The 18,956-nt window shown below is 51.2% G+C and overlaps 7 protein-coding genes across 7 annotated transcripts; 3 read left to right on the forward strand and 4 right to left on the reverse strand.

Moving 5' to 3' along the window:
- Positions 1-194: 194 nt before the first annotated feature.
- On the reverse strand, positions 195-2,192 carry PMZ80_005373 (uncharacterized protein; the record flags this gene model as incomplete). The annotated part of the gene is made up of 1 exon (XM_064873793.1): positions 195-2,192. One exon carries the CDS (start codon positions 2,190-2,192, stop codon positions 195-197), a length of 1,998 nt encoding a protein of 665 aa, XP_064730897.1.
- A 388-nt stretch (positions 2,193-2,580) lies between these two features.
- On the reverse strand, positions 2,581-3,432 carry PMZ80_005374 (uncharacterized protein; the record flags this gene model as incomplete). The annotated part of the gene is made up of 1 exon (XM_064873794.1): positions 2,581-3,432. The coding sequence occupies one exon, from the start codon at positions 3,430-3,432 to the stop codon at positions 2,581-2,583; it is 852 nt and encodes a 283-aa protein (XP_064730898.1).
- A 387-nt stretch (positions 3,433-3,819) lies between these two features.
- PMZ80_005375 (uncharacterized protein) lies at positions 3,820-5,541 on the forward strand (the record flags this gene model as incomplete). Its single annotated transcript, XM_064873795.1, has 1 exon — positions 3,820-5,541. One exon carries the CDS (start codon positions 3,820-3,822, stop codon positions 5,539-5,541), a length of 1,722 nt encoding a protein of 573 aa, XP_064730899.1.
- A 1,128-nt stretch (positions 5,542-6,669) lies between these two features.
- PMZ80_005376 (uncharacterized protein) lies at positions 6,670-7,270 on the forward strand (the record flags this gene model as incomplete). The annotated part of the gene is made up of 3 exons (XM_064873796.1): positions 6,670-6,708; positions 6,760-7,026; positions 7,076-7,270. The coding sequence occupies 3 exons, from the start codon at positions 6,670-6,672 to the stop codon at positions 7,268-7,270; spliced, it is 501 nt and encodes a 166-aa protein (XP_064730900.1).
- Positions 7,271-8,210: 940 nt separating this feature from the next.
- rrp4 (Exosome complex component rrp4) lies at positions 8,211-9,491 on the reverse strand (the record flags this gene model as incomplete). The annotated part of the gene is made up of 2 exons (XM_064873797.1): positions 8,211-9,162; positions 9,241-9,491. The coding sequence occupies 2 exons, from the start codon at positions 9,489-9,491 to the stop codon at positions 8,211-8,213; spliced, it is 1,203 nt and encodes a 400-aa protein (XP_064730901.1).
- Positions 9,492-10,054: 563 nt separating this feature from the next.
- On the forward strand, positions 10,055-11,866 carry SIN3_1 (Transcriptional regulatory protein sin3; the record flags this gene model as incomplete). The annotated part of the gene is made up of 1 exon (XM_064873798.1): positions 10,055-11,866. The coding sequence occupies one exon, from the start codon at positions 10,055-10,057 to the stop codon at positions 11,864-11,866; it is 1,812 nt and encodes a 603-aa protein (XP_064730902.1).
- Positions 11,867-14,372: 2,506 nt separating this feature from the next.
- SKI3 (Superkiller protein 3) lies at positions 14,373-18,590 on the reverse strand (the record flags this gene model as incomplete). Its single annotated transcript, XM_064873799.1, has 1 exon — positions 14,373-18,590. One exon carries the CDS (start codon positions 18,588-18,590, stop codon positions 14,373-14,375), a length of 4,218 nt encoding a protein of 1,405 aa, XP_064730903.1.
- Between the last annotated feature and the right edge of the window lie 366 nt (positions 18,591-18,956).

Raw genomic sequence — 18,956 nt, forward strand, 5'->3', positions numbered from 1 at the left:
GTCTGTGGTCACGTGCTCCCAAAAGGATTAATTTGTTCTACTTAAGAAGCTGCTGGGCTTGGCTGGTATCACTATTCATGAACGATAAGCCTCCCGAATTGACGAAGCTTTTCCACCGCTCATGCCAATATCTCAAGTCATCACCCGTGAGCTCACGACTTGACGTCTCCATGGCCAAGCTGGAGACTCAGACGTTAAGAAGGTGGCAATGGCCCCATGCCCCGACCGACCTTCTTCGCCCTAGCGTCCCTGCGGTTGTTCGCGCCACCTCGACCACGTCCTTGCTCTTTCCGCCTCCTTGCCGCTTGCGTTGCGGCATCGTCGGACGGGCCCGCAGTGCTGCCGCCACGACCTCTTCCACGCCCAAAGTTTCGATGCCCACGAATACCTTCTTGCCCCATGCGTCTGCTGTCGTTCGACCTTTCGGGACCACTTTCAGTCTCAGAGTTCTCAGTTGAGGCACTCGCTTGCCACTTTGTAGACTGGAGAGCTTTCTGTTGACCACCAAAGGCGCGCGCAGCCGAGTATTTATCCTGTAATCGATCTTGCGTTCTCTTGTCCTTGCCAAGCATGATCGCCCAGCCCTCGATCTGCTCGTCACCCATGCCTGTCTCTCTTTTGAGCTGTTGGCGAATGTTTGATGCTCGGGTCTTGCTGTCCCTGGCGAAGAGCTCTGGGTTTTCCTTCCATGTCTTGAATAATGCAGCCTCATTGGCATCTGTCTCTGGCTGTCTTCGCTCATCGGTGTCGACCGTGTTGTCTACGGCTCCACCAACATCTGCGACATCATAAGTGTCGTCTCGCTCATCGTCGTCCGAGTCAAATGCAGCCAACGCTGATATGATTGCTGCCTTGGACCTGGCATGTTCGTCACCTGCAGTCGGTTCAGCAGCGGTAATGTCCTTCTTTCCTCGTCGGATCTGTTTCGACGAGATGCGCAGACTATCAAAATCGTCGTTATCGACGACGTCTGGTGGCATTAATGGTAAAGGAGGTGTTGAGCGAGGTGGGAGGTCTAATAGGTCATTCTCGAAATGAGGTTCAGGGTTCGGAACATTCTGGTCTTGCAGTTCTTTGGGTAAAGAGTCTGGCTCGAGTAAGGCACCAATCACATTCTCGACGTTATCCGAGTAATAGTCGAGGACTTTCAGAATGTAGCCGGTGCTCAAGTCTGGGAACAGTTCATGGACTTGCGAGACCTGCGCAGCCATGTGCATATGCATGCCATCTTCCTTTGGAGCCCGCTGCTTACCCTTCTTCCGTCTATGCTTCTGGGGTAGTGCGTGTAGATGAAGTGTTTCTTGTCTATAGCTATTGAGCTGTTCGACAAGTGGCTGCTTCCGAGTCGCCACCTCGGAGTTAGAAGAAAAGTGTCGCAGAAACGAGGTTGTGCAGAGCAAGCTGGACAGCAAACTGGTCGACTCCGGCTTTGACTTACGTAGCCGGTCTGCTTCTGATTTCATATGATAGATGTTGTCCGTCAGGATCGTAATGTGTTTGTTTTCCAGCAGAGCAATAAATGAATAGAAGATGTTTTCGGTGACCGCCCTCGTGATGTCCAGCACGCCAGTACGGAAGAGTTGTGTAAGGGTATCGATGTAGTCAGCACTTGCAACGGTCACCGTTGCAGTCTCAGGCAATGATCGTGTTAGTGTTGAGATGTTCTGTAGCAACGTAATCTGTGCTTGATAGGTGGTTGAGGTAGCCAAAGAAACTTTTGCCGACTCTATCGCCTTCCTGAGTTGTATCTGATGGGAAGTCCATATCGACTTCAAGAGTTTCTTCCAAGATACCAGACGCGAATATGCGCTGCTGCCGCTCACCAACAGTTCAAAATACGTGTCAGCGCGTATCTGTGAGTTTCGCATAGTCAATAGCTTTCTGAGCAGACCGTAGCTATGTTTGAACAATTGAGCTTCTTTGCTTCCAAGCGTGGCGCCTGCTGCAACGAAGCCATGATTTGAGAAGTAGGAGAAGAGAAATGGTACCGTAGTCGTCTGGGGACTGGACTTGGACAATTGGTCTTCTGACATGCCCAACCTTAGCTGTACGCTTGCTATCCAGAATTCCAAGCAGGCTTGCCATTCTTCGGGTGGAAGCTGGCTTTGTATACCCTTCGCAGGATATTCGAGCAGGGGTGGAAGTCTCGGAGTCTCCTGTTCGGCCATGACGATGGTACGAGAGGCTTTCATACGAGATGTCAGGCGCAGGGCAGTCGGCGAGCACGAGACGCTATGTCCATAACAATGTTGCGAACGATGCAAAGAAGTCGTGTGTTTTTGAGCAAACGATGATCAGTGATGACTGTGATATTTATTCGGTAAAACTTGCCTCGTTGACTACAACCTTCGCATGAGGTCCATCGGAAGCACTGGCAGTTGAACTGAGTGACAGCCTACAGCAGAACGTGCCAAAGCCCGCCTTTGATGCCGTGTCAACGATACATGTATCATTGTCGATACTGAGTACTCTAATGTACAACGTTCAACCTGTGATCACGATTGCGTCGTATCATTGAAGATAGCGCTGAGCTGTATTCTAGCTCACTGTCCAATTACCATATACTGAACAGCAATACAATTACTTGGGCTCGGCATATTGCGTTGCCTGGTCCCAATCCTTGAGACTTTCGAATGGGCTTCTCAACCAAGCCTCAAGTTCGTGCAAGAAAAGGCGAGCATTTTCCCGACCAAGAAAGTCCTCCAACAGCTCTTCGGCTTGTCCGGCACTACCTTTGATATCGATCGACTTTAATATGGCCACAATGTATTCGAGCAGATACTCGGAATTTGTGGCTCTCCGATCTGTTCGTCCGAAATCTAGAGAGCGAGGGTCGAGAAAGTCAAATACACCCAGTTCTCTTCTAACCCACTTCTTTGCTTTTGTGATTAGGTGTCCTTCCTGGCGTAGCACACCGGGACTAATGTTCCGGTATTTGCTGTACACGTTTGAGCCGACGTACATGGAATATAGCTTGTTCTCGTAGACCCTTTTACGAAAAGCCAGAGCTGGGTCCTGCTGTACGTCGCCAGCTGTCCCGCCTCGGCGATCCGTGTCTTGTTGTCCCCATGGTAGATGGTTGTAGGAGCCAGGTCGTCGGCGAGGAAGCCTTGTAGAATGGTTGTCTGCTAGATAGAATACCTTATGAGGACCAGAGATCTCGTCACGATAACGGATGCCCTTGACCTCTCTTTTACACAAAGGGCACGCCCTGGCCTGTTGCAGCCATGTTCCGAGACACGAGAAGTGAAATTGATCGTGCTTGCATGGCAACGCGATTGCTTCATCCGCAATGCGATCCAGGCAAATGACGCAGATCGCAGGCGTAAGTGACTCGAGATCATGTCCTAACAGTTGAAGTGGCGGACTCAGGTCCAGAGCCCGTAAGTCGTGAGTTGTCACATCCTCAGCGCCCCTGCCAGCAACTGCCATGTACTATGACATCGACTGGAAGGAAAGATCGGTTGTGTCAATTGAGAAAGCAACAATCACGCAAACGGAGAAGTGAGGAGGACTCGAATTGTTGCGATTATCATAAGCAAACAGAGCAAACGTCATGTCTATCGGTCGCGGTGCGCTTGATGAATTCATGCGCCAGTTGCGATTGCACGCATCTTTCACTTAAGTAACCCATGGGTGGTAGCTGAATACTGTGCACTCAAAACAACAAAGTCGAAATTGCTTGTCCCGCAGCCATGTCATGATGTTGCGCTCGTTGACAATACGACACTTTCGGTGACTACCCAAGATCTTGCCTGCGCCTGCTCTTCTTCAGTCCCGAGCCTTTCCTTTGCGCCCTGGTTCGTATTCGTCTCGACAATGAGGCCTGTCAACACCATCAACGGCCTGAAAAGATGGTCCTGCAAATCCAAATCCAAGGAGCTGCCTGAAGCTGGTGCTGTCAGAAACATCCATGTTTACGATTTTGATAATACACTTTTTTCAAGTCCACTGCCCAATCCTCAGTTGTGGCACCCTACCACTATCGGTCTGCTTCAGGCTTATGAGGTCTTTGCCCATGGTGGCTGGTGGCACAACCCAGGTATTCTCGCTGCAACTGGCGAAGGTATTGAGAAGGAAGAACCTCGAGGATGGCAAGGCTGGTGGAACGAAACAGTAGTATCCCTGGTTGAAACGAGCCTACAAGAGAAGGATACACTGACTGTCTTGCTGACTGGTAGAGGCGAAACGAACTTCGCAGATTTGGTAAACAGAATAGCCAATTCTCGGAAGCTCGACTTTGACATGGTCGTCCTCAAACCAGAAGTTGGTCCTAATCAGCAGCAGTTCATCTCTACCATGGACTTCAAGCAAGCTTTTCTTCGGGACCTCGTACTCACATACAGGCACGCCGACAACATTCGCATCTACGAAGACAGAGTGAAACATGTTAAAGGCTTCCGGGAGTTCATGGAGAGGTTCAACAAAGCCTTCCTCATGCAAGCCCCTGACCCTTTGGTGCAAGAACGGAGCACTACTTGTACAGCTGAAGTCGTCCACGTTTGCGAGCTGAAGTCGAGTCTGGATCCTCAAGCTGAGATTATGGCCGTGCAAAGTGCTATCAATCAACACAACAAAACCATCAAGACCGGCGGTCCTAATCCCACCCGTGCTCCAGCCAAATACTACAGAATACACGAACAGTTCCAATACTTTGGCTACATGATCAGTCAGACTGACTCAGCACGACTTATCACTCTGTGCAATGCCCATGCTCACGCGATCGACTCCGGGGAAGTGAAGTACATGGCCTCGAGCATCCTTATCACACCTTATTATCCCAGAAAGGATACATTCGAAAAGGTCGGAGGAAGGGGTACCAAGATCACATGGCAAGTTACAGGTGTGGCAAGGTTCGAGGATCGGATCTGGGCTGCTCGTGTAACACCAATTAGCGATAAGCCTACCTATACACAAGATGACACACCTATGGTCATTCTTGCCATCAGGAAAGGTTCGCGACAGATTGATGCAAATCGTATCAAGAACTGGCAGCCACCAAGTGCCGAGAAGCAATTCATCTTTGAAACAGTGGTTGACGATAAAGTTATGCTCAAGATTGAGGAGCTTGATGAGAACGCTATGGTAGATGAGAACAATCGACGCGTCAGAAATGGTCGGCATAGTCAGAACAAGCGAAAATTCCAGGACGATGGTAGCCAAAGCAAGGACAATCAGAACCAAAGTCCAGGACAGTCCTGGGCTCAAGTCGCACAAGGCAACAGAAACAACCAACAAGGTGGTGGAAATAGGCATTTTAACAAATCCAAGAACAACTTCAATAATAAGCGCGGCAGTCATGCTCAATTCAACAACAATAATAATGCCAGCATCAACCCGAACGCGATACCCACGCAGCCACAAAATCAAGCAAATCAGCGACGGCAGAGGGGCGGAAATGCTGGAAGAGGAGGGCGTGGGGGTGGTCCAGGGGGCTACAAGAGTCTAGATGATTACGGCGGAGGTGCATTCGACTCTCCTAACGATAATCAGAATGATAACTCGGCTGCCGCGGGTGGTGCTATGGTCATGAATTATTAGGAGTGATTCATGCTCAATTGGTATCAGCCTCAACAGGAGCTCGTCAGCGCGAACGACCAGCCAGGGACACTTGATTGTAAGTTGTGGATGTATATTATGTTACTACTACGGAAGCATGGCGTTCAGGAGCATTCATTATACGACAGGGCACCTCGCAAAGTGCATATACGGGATTGTGGTATGGCTCAAGGAGAAGCCGGAATGATTGTTACCACATCCGGATGCGCCTCGAGGAGATCCGTGGCTCGGTTCGCGAGTCTTCGCTTAATGCTTGGGACTTGGCTGTATGCGTGTTCATCCAGATCACATGAGGCGGTGCAGCGCGTGTGCGTTTCGGCTAGCTCGGCGGCTGTGGCTTGACTGGTTGTCGAGTCAGTAGTAGCGCGTGAACTTTTGTCTCTGAGACAACAATGTCTTTGAAACTACAGATTTCACTTCTCTTTGCTCTTGCGTAACATTGTGGAAGAACTCATCCTCCTGCCCAATATTGCCTGAGGTATCATAGATGAAGAAATTCAGGTAGATTTCTCTCGCACCTTAGCAGAATATGATGATGCTGCCAAACATGCCTGATGACTTGAAAAATGCTTGAAGATCTCGTAAGGAAGCGTGCGGAAGAGCATCATAACCCGAACTCTAAGCACTTATGGACTGGGCAACACGGGCTATGATTGGCCTTTCTTGAGAGCTCGCAAGCTGAAGCGGAGCGCTTTGACGCCTGCAAAGCACGAAAGCGACCAAGCTTCGGTGTTGCGACTGTAAGAACCAGGTGACGTAACCCCTAAGTAACAACGTTCTTTCACCTTTTGGCAGCTGTTTTGACACAGAATTTGCCCTGTTGACGCCTTGCCGCGATCAAGCTTGGGCTGCTCTTCCGTTTCTTCCACCACGCACCACTTGGATCGAAGCTTCCGCGTACTGGAGAGAAATCGTTCTTGCCACGGCTGTGCTAGACGTCACTCCTGCCATTGCTCTTCATAAGTTATCGACGTCTTTCCAACCCTTGCTTTTCATCACCTTGACTACTGCACACCACTACCGACGCACCAATACTCGCGTAGCTCTTCAAAGTAGTTTATCAAGTATACTCAGCTCACCTCACACTTTCTCACGATCCTCACAACAACAATGGCGAACATGTTGCAGCTCGGCCTGCGCGGCGCACAGGTAGGCAACAACAATATCATGACTTCACAGCAACAGTACTAACAAGCATAGTTCCTCTTCACACTCATCATCATGGCCCTCGTCGGCAACATGATCGCGGAAGCATACGCAGGAAATCCATCGGTCATCAATTACGACATGTTTGTCGCAGTCTTTGCGATGCTCACGCTTTTCTACCTCGTTGCGATCGAATTCAAAGAGCAATTCACCTTCCACAAGTTCGTGCCAGCTGCTCTCGATCTACTCAATGCTTTGTTCTTCTTCTGCGCCGCAGTAGCCATGGCGGCTGAGCTTGGTGCTCGCTCTTGCAGCAACGGGGTATGTTGTACTACTGAATTTATTGCGACCAGTAGCTAATGCAGAACAGGACTACACACGAAGCAATCACATCACAAACGGCTCGCGCAATACAGGCGGCCGATGCAGAGAAGCCCAAGCCACGACCGCTTTCCTGTGGTTCACGTGGGCTTTGTTCATGTTCAGCTTGTTCCTCACTCTCACCAACTCTGGTGGTGTTAACATGAGGGGCCCAAGAAAAGGTCCAAACATGAGCCAGGTCTAGAAGACCGACATTGACGAAGGACAGGATGAAGAGAACAAAGTTCAAGGCCCGAGGCCAATGCCGCATGACGATACCTCAAGTGCGCGATGGAGTTATGATGGAGATACCATTAGGCCGAACAGTGGAAAATGAATATACCCGATCTTATCATAGGTCATGCTACGGAAGAGGCGGCAACGTCACATGGGGAGTTGACGGGAATACAAGATATCTCAGCATCAGTAATGGTGCTTGATGAATGATGTATATGACTGTTTGGCTTTGGATGTGATACCTGTACACGAGTGCAGCGCCATAGGAACAGCAGTAATTAATGTGTATAACATGGCTTCAACTACACAACCATTATGACTTCCCGAGTAATCATTCGCAATCTGTTTGTCTAGATAACATAATATTGTCGTGATTCTAGTACATCAACACTTGGTTAGATGAACACTACGACAAATCTTTCTGGATCTTCAGGAGAGGAGAACGCATTGAACATTGCAACACTGCGCCGTACAAGCTCATATTGACGGGCATCAGGAAGACGACACATATTGCATTGGATTGCAAAAGCCACATCCGCCGGCTTCACCAATGGCTTCGACACAGCGCTAAATGCCAACCTCGAAGTCCAACCGACATCGAACAGTGTCTCTTACACGATTGAAGAGAGGCATCTATTCTAGTACGAAACACCGCGATGCCCACATGAATCGGTGCGGTGAACAGGAAACCCATGCCAGTCATCCCGGCGGACCTCATTGAGCAGGACACGAAGCATAGCAGGGGACCGGATTTCTGTCTCCTAGTCGCAGCGGCAGTAAACACTGCGTGGTGGGTAGAGAACGGAGCTCTCTATTCCAGAAAGCAATTCCATAGCATCTCGCAGCTTTCAACCATAATCTCATAACACCATGCCCGCTCATGTAATCTAGACGTGTCATCTGATACTTCAATCGTCTCTCCAATTCGTGCAATCTCGCTCAACCACCCAACACCCCCTCCACAACCCTCCTCCTAACCTCCTGATCCAATAACTCCCTCCCCCCATCTCCACCTCAGCACCAGATCCAAGTCCAACCTCAACCGCAACCTCATACCCCCTCCTCACCCCCTCCTCATCAACCCTCACCGCCCCCTCCGCCAACGCCCCAATAACCTCCGCTAACCTCGCAATCTCCCGCCTCGTCCCCTCCTCAATCATATCATTTTGACTGCTATATGCCTCGCTTGAGACCGCCTCGTCGAGGTTGTTGATGCCTAGATCTACGCCGCCTGCTTTGCTGGTGGGTGTATTGCTGGTACTCTTGCTGTTACTCCCCGTAACATCGCTATTGTCTTCGATGTGTTTACTCAGCCAAACGTAACCGTTTACACCAAGAATAACATCTACCTCCCCACCCCCAATCCCACCCGCAGCCACCGCAGTACTAACCGTAAACTGCTGCCGCCGACTCCTAACCACCCCCCCACCACCCCCCGTCCCAGCCACAGCAACAAAAACCCCATTCCTCAACTTCCCGTACCGCAAACTCCGCGCATGCAACGTCGCACTCCCATCCCCAGAAGCCACACTTTGTACCTCGGCGACAAGTAAATCCCCCTCCTGGAAGTACCGACGCATCTGTAGTTCATCATTCGCGGTTCGACGGCGAAGGGCGCCGCCGGGGAGATTGATGGACGACATACTCAGTTTTGCGAGGAGGGGAGCACTGACGTCGACGCGCCATTGGGATTTTTCGACGGATACGATGCGGCCGAGGACTAGGTCGCCGACTTCGGGGGTGTAGCGGGCGCGGAGGGGGAGGACGGAGAGCAATTTGTTGGTGGGGGTTATGGGGCCGGCGAGGGTTGCGGTTATTAGGGTGGATGTGGGGGAGAGGGTGGTTGTTGTGCCGTGGCCGCTGGGAGGTGTTAGTTGTGAAGTGGTTGAGGGGGTGTGAGGGAGGGTAGAATGTAGAATGGGTAGAGTAAGGACTTACCGCATCCATTGTGTTTCGTCTGTTATTGGTTCGCCGGGGACTACTATTGAGTGGGAGGCTATAGAGGGTTTGGGTTTGTTGTTCAGTCTTGCGCGTTTGGTTGGGCGAGGGTTGAGGTCGTCGGAGTCGAGGGACATGCCGCCTTCTGAGTCTGAAGCGGAGGTATCCGAGGAGCCATGGTGGTGTTTTGGGCGGGAGTGGGTGGGAGCGTAGTCTGTGTCGGGGAGGGGAGGGAGGATAGTGAGGGCCATGGTGGAGATTTTAGACTGCGATATGGAAGAGGTGAGCTACAAGCTTGGTTGGGGTAGCAGTCGGGAGTAGTGTCCTGCCGGTGCGACTGTTCCAGCGGGCTTCACATTGAGACATTGCAACAAAATTAAGCTTCGATGATCGCGTTGTGGAGCTCATGGTATCGATAAAGCCCCGTCGCCAGTCCGCGGCAGGTGCGACGATGTCGCCGCCATCGCGGTTCCTGTCGCAAGTCTTGCTTCCTCACGACCTCTACGGAGTACGCCAGGCGCATTGTCATCGCTTGAGCTGGCTGTGCATGATGCTAAAGTCCCACAGTACTGGCCCCAAAGCAGACCGGCCTATGGCTGAGCACTAGTCTGTGGTGTCCTGCAGGGTGAATTGGTCCGAATCAACATGGGTCGCGACTCATCGCAGCTATGCTTCGAGTCCATGCGCCCTTCAGGTTTGCGTTCGATTCCTCTTCTCCGTCGTGTACTGACCGTTGCCGATAACATTCCTGACACTCCAAGTACGAGCTTGTTAGCATCAACATGATATGTGATAGGTGATCAGCCTCACGCGCATGGAAGCGTCCCCGAAACAGTACGGCGATACGCGAGTTGACGGAAATGGGGTGGTGCACTTGGGAGACAGGCATATTGTGAACTACTATCGCATTGAGCGGGCGTTCTTGCCTTCGAACGATGAATCTACACAAATCGACAGTGATCTCTATGGCGCTCCGAAAAGATCACGGAACAATGATTATAAGAGGAGACTTGCCAATCAAGGCCGGATGATGCGACAGCTTCGAAGTGCGCTACAAGATGTGAAGCTTGAGGGCCAGGCTGCTGGTATAGGTATCTCACATCTGGACCAGGCGCAGAAACAGTTCTTATCAACAGCCGCGTCAGCAGGGCAAACAATCCTTCCTTCTGCAGCTGCGTCGAGTCAGGATCGGAATATAGCATTACAATATATTGATTGGTTAACGAGGAGGCTGACATCTGTCTTGCGGCTCCCTCTCATGCCGGACATGGCATCAACGACGAAAGCGACATCTCCACATCAAATAATACATCAAAACCTCGTACCTCCGCAGCAGAAAGTCGCGCCACAGTCCCGCGATCAGCTGGACTTCTTGCTATTATGCTTTGTGCTGGTATCCTTCATTACAGGCCGAAACGTATCCATGGAAGAGCTCGTCCGGTTTCTCACCAAGTGCTCGAACGATAGTCTTCTGCTGCCAGTAACATTCCTTCTTGGTATGGGTGTGCACCAGTACCTCTGCGTTGGCGGTCTGCATAGACGCGTCTCACAGGTTGGTGGTGATTATATCCTTCTGGAGGATGCCTTCGCGGTTGAGATAATGGTTCCCTGGTCGGTATGCGAAGATTTCTCGATCCTGAAAGCATTCCTGAATGTCCACTATCGAGGCTCACCTGCCGAGCTTCTGATCAAGTATGGACATTATAACATGATGTTCAACTCCCGGAATGGCCACATTATACGACCTGGAGAATGGCTTGAGAAACGAGGGATAAAAGCGGCGCATCGCATTGTGATGGCAGTGTATCTGAGAAGTGAAGGGGGAACATGCACAACATGCGGTCTGGAGTTATTGGAGATGGGACGTGGTGAGCTCCGCTGCGACTCCTGCGACCGCTTCTACCGCGATCTCGGTGCTTTACAACATCTGGTGGACGCCATGGGTCTCAGTGATGGCCGATACCCTGATCGGTCAGTTGCGCTTGGCAGATGGTCCGAGTTGTACGATGGCCGTACGTATCTAGACCTTCACAAGGGGCTGCGCATGCCTGCCCTGAAGCATGTTGATTTGTGGTTCAAGGACTCTGTGGAAGCGGTGCAATTAATGCCGCAACCAATAGGCGAGCCAGATTCCAGCAGCCCGCCTATCCTCAATGACGCCTTGCACTATCTCGACTTACTAAGAGACACGCTTTGGGACCGGCCCGACTTGTACAATAGGTTTCTCGATGTCATGAAAGACTTCAAAAGCAGACGAATCGACACATTGGGAGTCATCGAACGAGTGAAAGAGATGCTTGGCGGGTATCCTGTGCTCATGTCAAAGTTCAACACGTTCTTGCCCCCTGGCTACAAGCTCCCGTGCAGACTAGAGGGATGCTCGTGCCGTTCGATGATGAAAGAGGACGAGCTTGCTGGTCACTTTGATTATGGTGATGATTATGGTGGTGATTATGGTGATAATTTTGGCGATGATCATGATGATCATTATGGTGATGATTCCGAAGATGGTACTCAGTCAGGAGAAGACAATGGCAGACATCCCGAGGACGCGGCTGACCCGGATACCGACTTCGACGCTCCAGAACTCCTACCTGGGACAAGCGAGACCTCCGGCTCCGATTAGTATGAGGGTGATGCTGATACTTTTGCCTCGTCCCCGCCATCTAGCCCAGTCACCACCAACGTTTTGAGTCTCCAGACTGGCAACGCAAAAAACGGAAACTCCACATACAGTGTGCCCAATGCTGAGGAAAGCTAAGACATTTACGAGGCTCTCATCTCAGCTGACCATCAACACATGCGGATCAGTGGTCTCTGCAATAAGCAATTTACTTGACCGATCCATGGCTCGACTCGTATCTAGCTACGATGGCGCAGCACAAAGCAGACACTTGCTCTCGTGAACACTTCTTGTGCAAGATGACTTCGACTGCAAGCGCACGCTTGTGACTTGTGGCAGTACTAAGTCCCAAGTTCAGACGCTCTGGGATGTTGTGGACGTTCCTCTGGTCAAGCCTATGATATGGTCGGGTCTGGCTGCAGTACCAGCATGGTAGACGACCCTGTACGGCATCAGAATCAAGCTTCAACAACCGCATACACTACATAGGGCTTGTCGCTCTATCCACAATTCCCTCTATCTACCACGTTGTCGTCATTCAGACACTGACACTTCATACGGAATTACTGATCTCACCTTGTATACAACGGTCACTCACTATGGATTCAATAATGAATCCGGAGTGCGATAAGGTTGCATAATCGGGTTATGATATGGTTGCTCAGAAGACGATCAAATTGACGAAATCTCCGCTAGCATAGCCTCGGTCATCTGCCCAAATCTGCAATGTGCACAGCAGGCGCAATGGCTGTCGCTAGGCCCTCAGCCTGATTGGACGATGCGCGTAGGTACAGAAACGACTGCAGCAGCTGCTGCTCAGCCTGCGGTTTGTTTGCGACTTCTTACTTCCATGCAACATCTGAGCTCATGGATTCCTGATTGCGAGAAATTCAATTGCTCACGATCGAACACACGTAAATGAGACACAAGCCTTGTTATCACGTCCCTCGAAGCAAGACCGAGCCTCTACACATGGTCACATCGACTTGCCGAGCAGCTAATCAGCCCAATGCCTTCGAGACGACGAAGCCTTCGCACGTATGACAATGCTCAAGCCAGGGACAACGCAGTCCTGCTGCAAGGCGACATCTATCCAGAAGTCGTCTACATTATAGTCCAAGATGAACGCTATCGGTACGGGCAAGCAAGAAGTCAAGGTTTTGGGCGACGACGAGACGGTCGATTGGCTCTTCAAGGGCGACTAAGGCCCCAACAGCAACCAGCAGTACGATATCAAGCGGTGGACGTCAGCCAGGACCTTTCTGACGGGGAAGGTTACGACGCGAGTTCCGAGAGTGAAGCACTACATGCCAACTTCCGACACCAAGTAAATGGCAGGGTCCGCCAGGCCCTGCGATTTTCAAACATATCGCGAATATCTTTCGGAGCACACCGACCTACATATGGGTCTCGAGCCCGGCGTGCCTCTCTTCGAGCGTCAGCTCCACGCACAACCCTGGTGCGAAGCAACCCGACTCAATCTGCAATGCAGCCATACAAACCAGACCCTTTCCTAGCAGCGATATGTGCTGCCGCAATGTCATCTTTGGTGGGCACATCCTCTGGAGCACACGTCTTTCTGGTGTTCAGGACCCAGTATAAAGCTCATGCTCAAGCGATTGTCCTGTATCCGGGCGGCTTTGAATACTACACGCCTTCTATCTCCATTCCACGGAGTCTTTCGAAAACCCACTCTATCGAAAGGATCTCTCGTGCCGTTTTGGTAGTGTACCATCAAGTCTATCTTTATGACTGCGCCCGTCATCACGAAAAGCGTCGACGATTGTCAACATATATCACGTCTTCCCTTCTGGCGTTGCTTGACAGCCTGAAGGACGCTTGTGAGAACGAGGTTATCGTACGCTATGATACGCCGTATCAGATCGTCAATATGCTCCACTTGCTGGCTGAGTTCGCAACATCTAGCGCGCGTTGGGCGGAGTGCGAGGCGTGCTTTCTAAATGATATCTCGCGTGTTTGGTTGGTGATGGCCGATCCCGCGTCACAGCACATCTCACGATACCATCGCATCTTCTGCGTGATCGATGCACTCGATGAAGCTGAAGCATTCGGAAAAGGCTTTTTGGGACGGCCCCGGACGGCTGTAAAAACCAGAGTCGGAAGGATCTTGTCATGCCCCCAACAATCGATCTGGCCGCCATCCAAAGTCTTCAGGCCGGACCTAATGTTGGCCACCTTGTGGACTCGGGGCGTGCATGGGATACTCGGTGGCGCTCACAGGCTCGAGGGCATATCACGGCGGCAAATCTTTGACATTACAGGCGCGTTGCACTGCTGTTCAACAGGCCGACGTACACCAAAGAGCGTAAAAAGTCTCTTTTACGCTTTCGAGTTTTGACGAATACCACAAGACTTCTTGTATTCCTCCTTCTGTTCATTGCAGAACGAAGTATTTGTTGTGTAGACTGCGGCCGATTTGTTCACCCTTCTTCCCTGCTTTCACAGTATGATCATGCCTAACACACCCACATGCACAACACTACTCCTCCTAATCCTTCAGCCACGGCGCCAACATCCCCGCCTGCCTCAGATCGTCCTGCTTACCCGTAACCTCATAAGTCCTCGCAAGATCCTCACTCGTCAATCTCCCCCTAGGCGGAATCTGCCTCAACGCATTCTTCACCGCCATCTCACTTGCATACCCGCTCCCGCTCCCATTCCCATCCCCGTCCTCACCATCACCACTTCCACTCGTACTAATCTCCGCAAGCTGCATCCACCCCTGCGGCTGCTCCGGATTAAGCATGATCCCACTGAGCGCATCACTCCGAATCTCTTCCTCATCTGCACCACCCGCAGCCCTAAGCAACAGCATCGCCCCCAGAACCCGTGCAATACGCACCTTATCAACAACACTAATCCCCCTCTTACTCCTCAGCGTCTTCAGGTCATCGCCCGCAACACTAAGTGTCTCCCCATCGTCATCGAGAACAGCAACAACAGCGAGAAGTGTGGCAGCCCCAACATGATCCGGATTCTCCTCGATACACTCGAAGAGTTGAGTGCGTGCTGCTTCCTTCTCTTTGGGACTTCCACTGGCCCAGAGGACCTGCGCGAGGAGGATGGTGACATTGGGATCGATACGGTCGTTGTTATTGAGGGATTTGGATGTCTCGGCTGCGGCTTGGAGGGATGTGATACTCTGGCTCATTTGACGTAGGAAGGAGTGCGCGAGGCCTGCTGTGACTTGTGCGCTGAGACGCAGTTTATTCCTGCGTGTGGCGTACGACGGACCGAGGTTGTCGTCTTCTGTTACGTCCAGCGCGAATTGTGCTGCGTCGATTGCGTCGGTGTATTGACCTTGAGACAGGAGTTGGCGGGCGTAATCTGTTTTTGCTTGGGCGTAGTGGGACAGGGATTCGTTGGATTCGGACTGTTCGTATTGAGCTTCTGCGTCTGCGAGGACGGTTGCGAGGTTCGTTTGGGCGGTTGTGTATTCGTGGACGCGCTCGGCGAGGAGGGAGAGGAAGTGCGACGTGATGATATCGGAGGGATTCTGGGTTTGTAGTTGCCGGAGCGCGAAGAGTGGCTGGATGAGCTGGTTCACGTCGCTGGCTGCATTGAGGTTCGTGAGGAGGTGGTCGAAGGCGGACACTGCGTAGTGGCGTTTCGCGGGGATTGAGGCTGAGTCTGCGATTTCAAAGGCGTGCTTGAAGAGGCCGGATGCTTCGCTTTGCTTGCCGTAGAGTGTTGCTAGGAGACCTTGGCCTATCCGGGCTGCGGCGTATTCTGGGTCTGTTGACTGAGCGCGTGTGAAGGCTTCGTTGGCGAGTTCGAGGTCGTTGTTGTTGAGGTAGAGAGCGCCGAGGTTTGTCCATGCTCTTGCGCTGTGGTCGTTGAGATGGATGCTGCGGATGAAGGAGTGTTGTGAGACTTTTGGGTTCAGGGTGAGCGTTGCTATGCCGAGGGCGTTCCAGAAATCGGAGTTGCCTGCTTCGAGCTCGATGGCGTTTTTGAAGCATTTGATGGCTGCTTTGAGGAGGTGGCGCGGACGTTTAACCTTTTGTGTTGTTGACGAGATGTAGGCGTCGTGTTCTGCCCAGCCTAGGTTGTACCATGATACCGCTTGAGCGTGGATGTCGTTGGATGTGGCATCGATGCCGCGCTTGTGTGCTAATACGGAAGCTCGGACTAACTGGTCAGTCATTGTGCTAACGTCGGCAGCGTCTGCTGCAAGATCATTTTTCGATATTCGGTCGACGTCTTGGAGCAAGTCGAACACGTCAGAGCCGGCGTTGAAGTTCAACAGATCCTTCAGCGTGACAATCATGGACGGCTCAGCGTATGCTTTGGCAGCATTAAGCACAGAGCATGCGTCACCGACAGCTTTCCACAGGTTGAAGATATTAGTCTTGTCCTTCGATATGGTATTTGCAGTGTCAATAGCCTTCGTTGCGAGCTCAGCTGCATGTCCAAAATGTCCTTGGTGGATTCTGGCCCAACCAAATTCAACCAGAGTCTGTAGCAGAGCAAGCAAGACGCCCAGCTCGCCTGGCTTGTTTACGAGAACAGCTTCGTAAGCTTTGACAGCTTCTTCATAGCTACCCAGTTCTCGTTGTACGTTTGCAAGCATGTATTGCGCAAACCATGCTTCATCTGCTGGAAGTCCATGGTCAATACTTTCCGCCTTCAAGAATGCTCGTGACGCCGCCACATGTCGACCAGAATGATGGTAACTTTCGCCCAGTCCGACCCAGCAATGGTAGTTATTTGGTGAGATCCGCAATGCATGCTGGAACGATACAATGCTGAGTGAGTACTGCGACCTGCTCATTTGGACGACGCCCAAGGCAGCATATGGCCAACTGTAAGCTTGCTTCTTTGAGCCAGGGGCAGGACGAGCTTTTCCAGACTCGACAACACGCTGTGCTACCAACTCAACCAGGTCCCATTCAGCTTCTATGGCGAAAGCTTGAGCTAGTTGCTCAGCAGCCGCGAGCTCAGAAGTAGATAGCTCGAAGGCTTTTTGAAAGGCGACTCGTGCTCTGGGTTTATTCCTCGCATAGTCTTGAAAATAGAAACCGAGCAAGGTGTAAGCTGGTGCGTAGCTGGGGTTTGCCCTCAAGGCGTCGACGAGATAACGGTATGAGCCCGACTTGTCTTTTCGTGCTTTCGGTGATGGGTCGAGATGCCACTTGCAGTATGCAATGCGGTACAGCAATTCTGCTCGCATGGTGAGATCTGGGTTCTTCTCCTCTTCGGAATGAAAGAGGATGCCCTGCAAAAGTTCAAGGCCGCCATCAAGATCTTTGTCTAGTGCCTTACACCAGGCATATTCTAGGCGGATTCTTGTATTAGCTGGGTCTCTTTCCATCGCTTTGCCCAAGAACTTGACTGCTTCAAAGTAATCTTCGTCCTCTTCATAGACCAATCCAATGCCAAGTAATGCATCGGTGAGCTGTGGCTTGCGAGCAAGGATGTTCTCGAATATCGCCCGTGCTTCGGGATGATGCCTCGGTGATTGGATGACGACTAGTGACCGACCAAGGATGAGGTTGACAGCATCGAGACTGTCCTGTAGTGGCATCGCGTAGTCTTTCTCGGCTTTCTGGTAGAGCCTCGCAGATATCCTCGCCATCTCTGCCGATCGTTCATGCTCGTTGAGACCAAGATAGGTAACTGCCATGATACGATGTGCCAGCATTGAATCTTTGCAGTCTTCAAGCCCCTCCATCATGACAATCAGTTGATCTGTCTCAGAGAGCTTCTCGATAGGATTTTCCGGATCCGATGATTTTGGTAGTGGGAATGGCGATGTGCTGCCGTAAAGGAAGCCTCTCATAACTTTGGCCAGACCTGCTTCGGGGAAGAAGTCAATGTACTCGTGAAGGATAGTAGGATCCCACTCTGCGAGATCCTCCGTGTCGACCCACTCAAGAGCGATGTCCCATGCAAGGACAAACTGTTGTTTGATGATGACCATGCCGTTCGCTTTCTCCAAAACTTTATCTCTTTGCAATGGCTTCTGTTCTTGGGGCATTGCTATCAGAACGTCAAGCATACGCTGGAGCAATTCTTGATCAAGGACATGGCGTACTTCATCGTCCCGCGTCCACTCTATCAAGTTCTGATAGTGCTCCTCAACGTGAAACTTCTCGACTGCTTCATTCTTGACTTCTAGAGTCACGCGGTCAAGCCTTGCACCGAGCCGAGTTCTTCTTTCGCCAATCTGACTATCGATCCATTGCTTTTCTTCTGCTTGGCTCGACTCCAGTATTCGCTGATAGTTGTGAGATGGGTGTGGCACTCTTCCTTCGAGGGTTTCGTATAGTGGTGAAGTAGGCAGCATAAGTTCAAGCGCTCGGCGATACTGCGAGCGTGAACCATTCTTCTTGACAAACAGCTCATACTGATTGACTATATTTTGACACTGTTCTCTATCATCCTGCTGTGCATAGATGCCTCCCAAGCTCAGGGCTATATCATGGTAAGAATCGACCTTATCTGATCCTTGCTGTTCATAGAGTCGGACAAGACCTTTGTAGGGCTGTACATCCTGAGGCTTGAGATCAAGTGCTTTGCGAAGAGCCTTTTCTGCTTCACCAAGATGCTTCAACTTTTCTTCAGCAAAGCCAAGGAACATCAAGGCATTGTAGTTCTTCGCATCTTCCTTGAGGAGATCGTTAGCCAGAGCACTTGCCTTTGCAAAATCACCTCCATCGATAGATGTCTTGATGGACTTCAACGCAGCCTTTGATGCGGCCATAACGGCGCTTCCGTTACGTGGATGGACAGCAGATAGAAACGTTACACGCAATACTTAGATGATTTTTCAGAAGCTCGGATCATTGCTTTGGTGGGAGTGAAAGTGTGTGGGCAAGCACGTAGGTAAAGCAAACACTTTTGTGGTGTTCTCAAGCAGCATTTGTCCACGTCAATACACAACAACTCAATGTTTCGACATGTCCGTTGCTGTTACTGCATTAGGACCTTGAGATCTGCCATGGCTTTCATAAAGGTGTCGAGCGTACACGGTTTTCTGTAAGAGATGGTATTATTTGTGGACGAGGATGATGACGTCCTTTTGTCCCGGGCTGTGATCACCAGACGCGTACCAGCAGACGCCCCTAAA

This window comes from Knufia obscura (genome assembly GCF_036327395.1).
Source record: "Knufia obscura strain CCFEE 5817 isolate CBS 148926 chromosome Unknown scaffold_5, whole genome shotgun sequence".
Taxonomy (NCBI): domain Eukaryota; kingdom Fungi; phylum Ascomycota; class Eurotiomycetes; order Chaetothyriales; family Trichomeriaceae; genus Knufia; species Knufia obscura.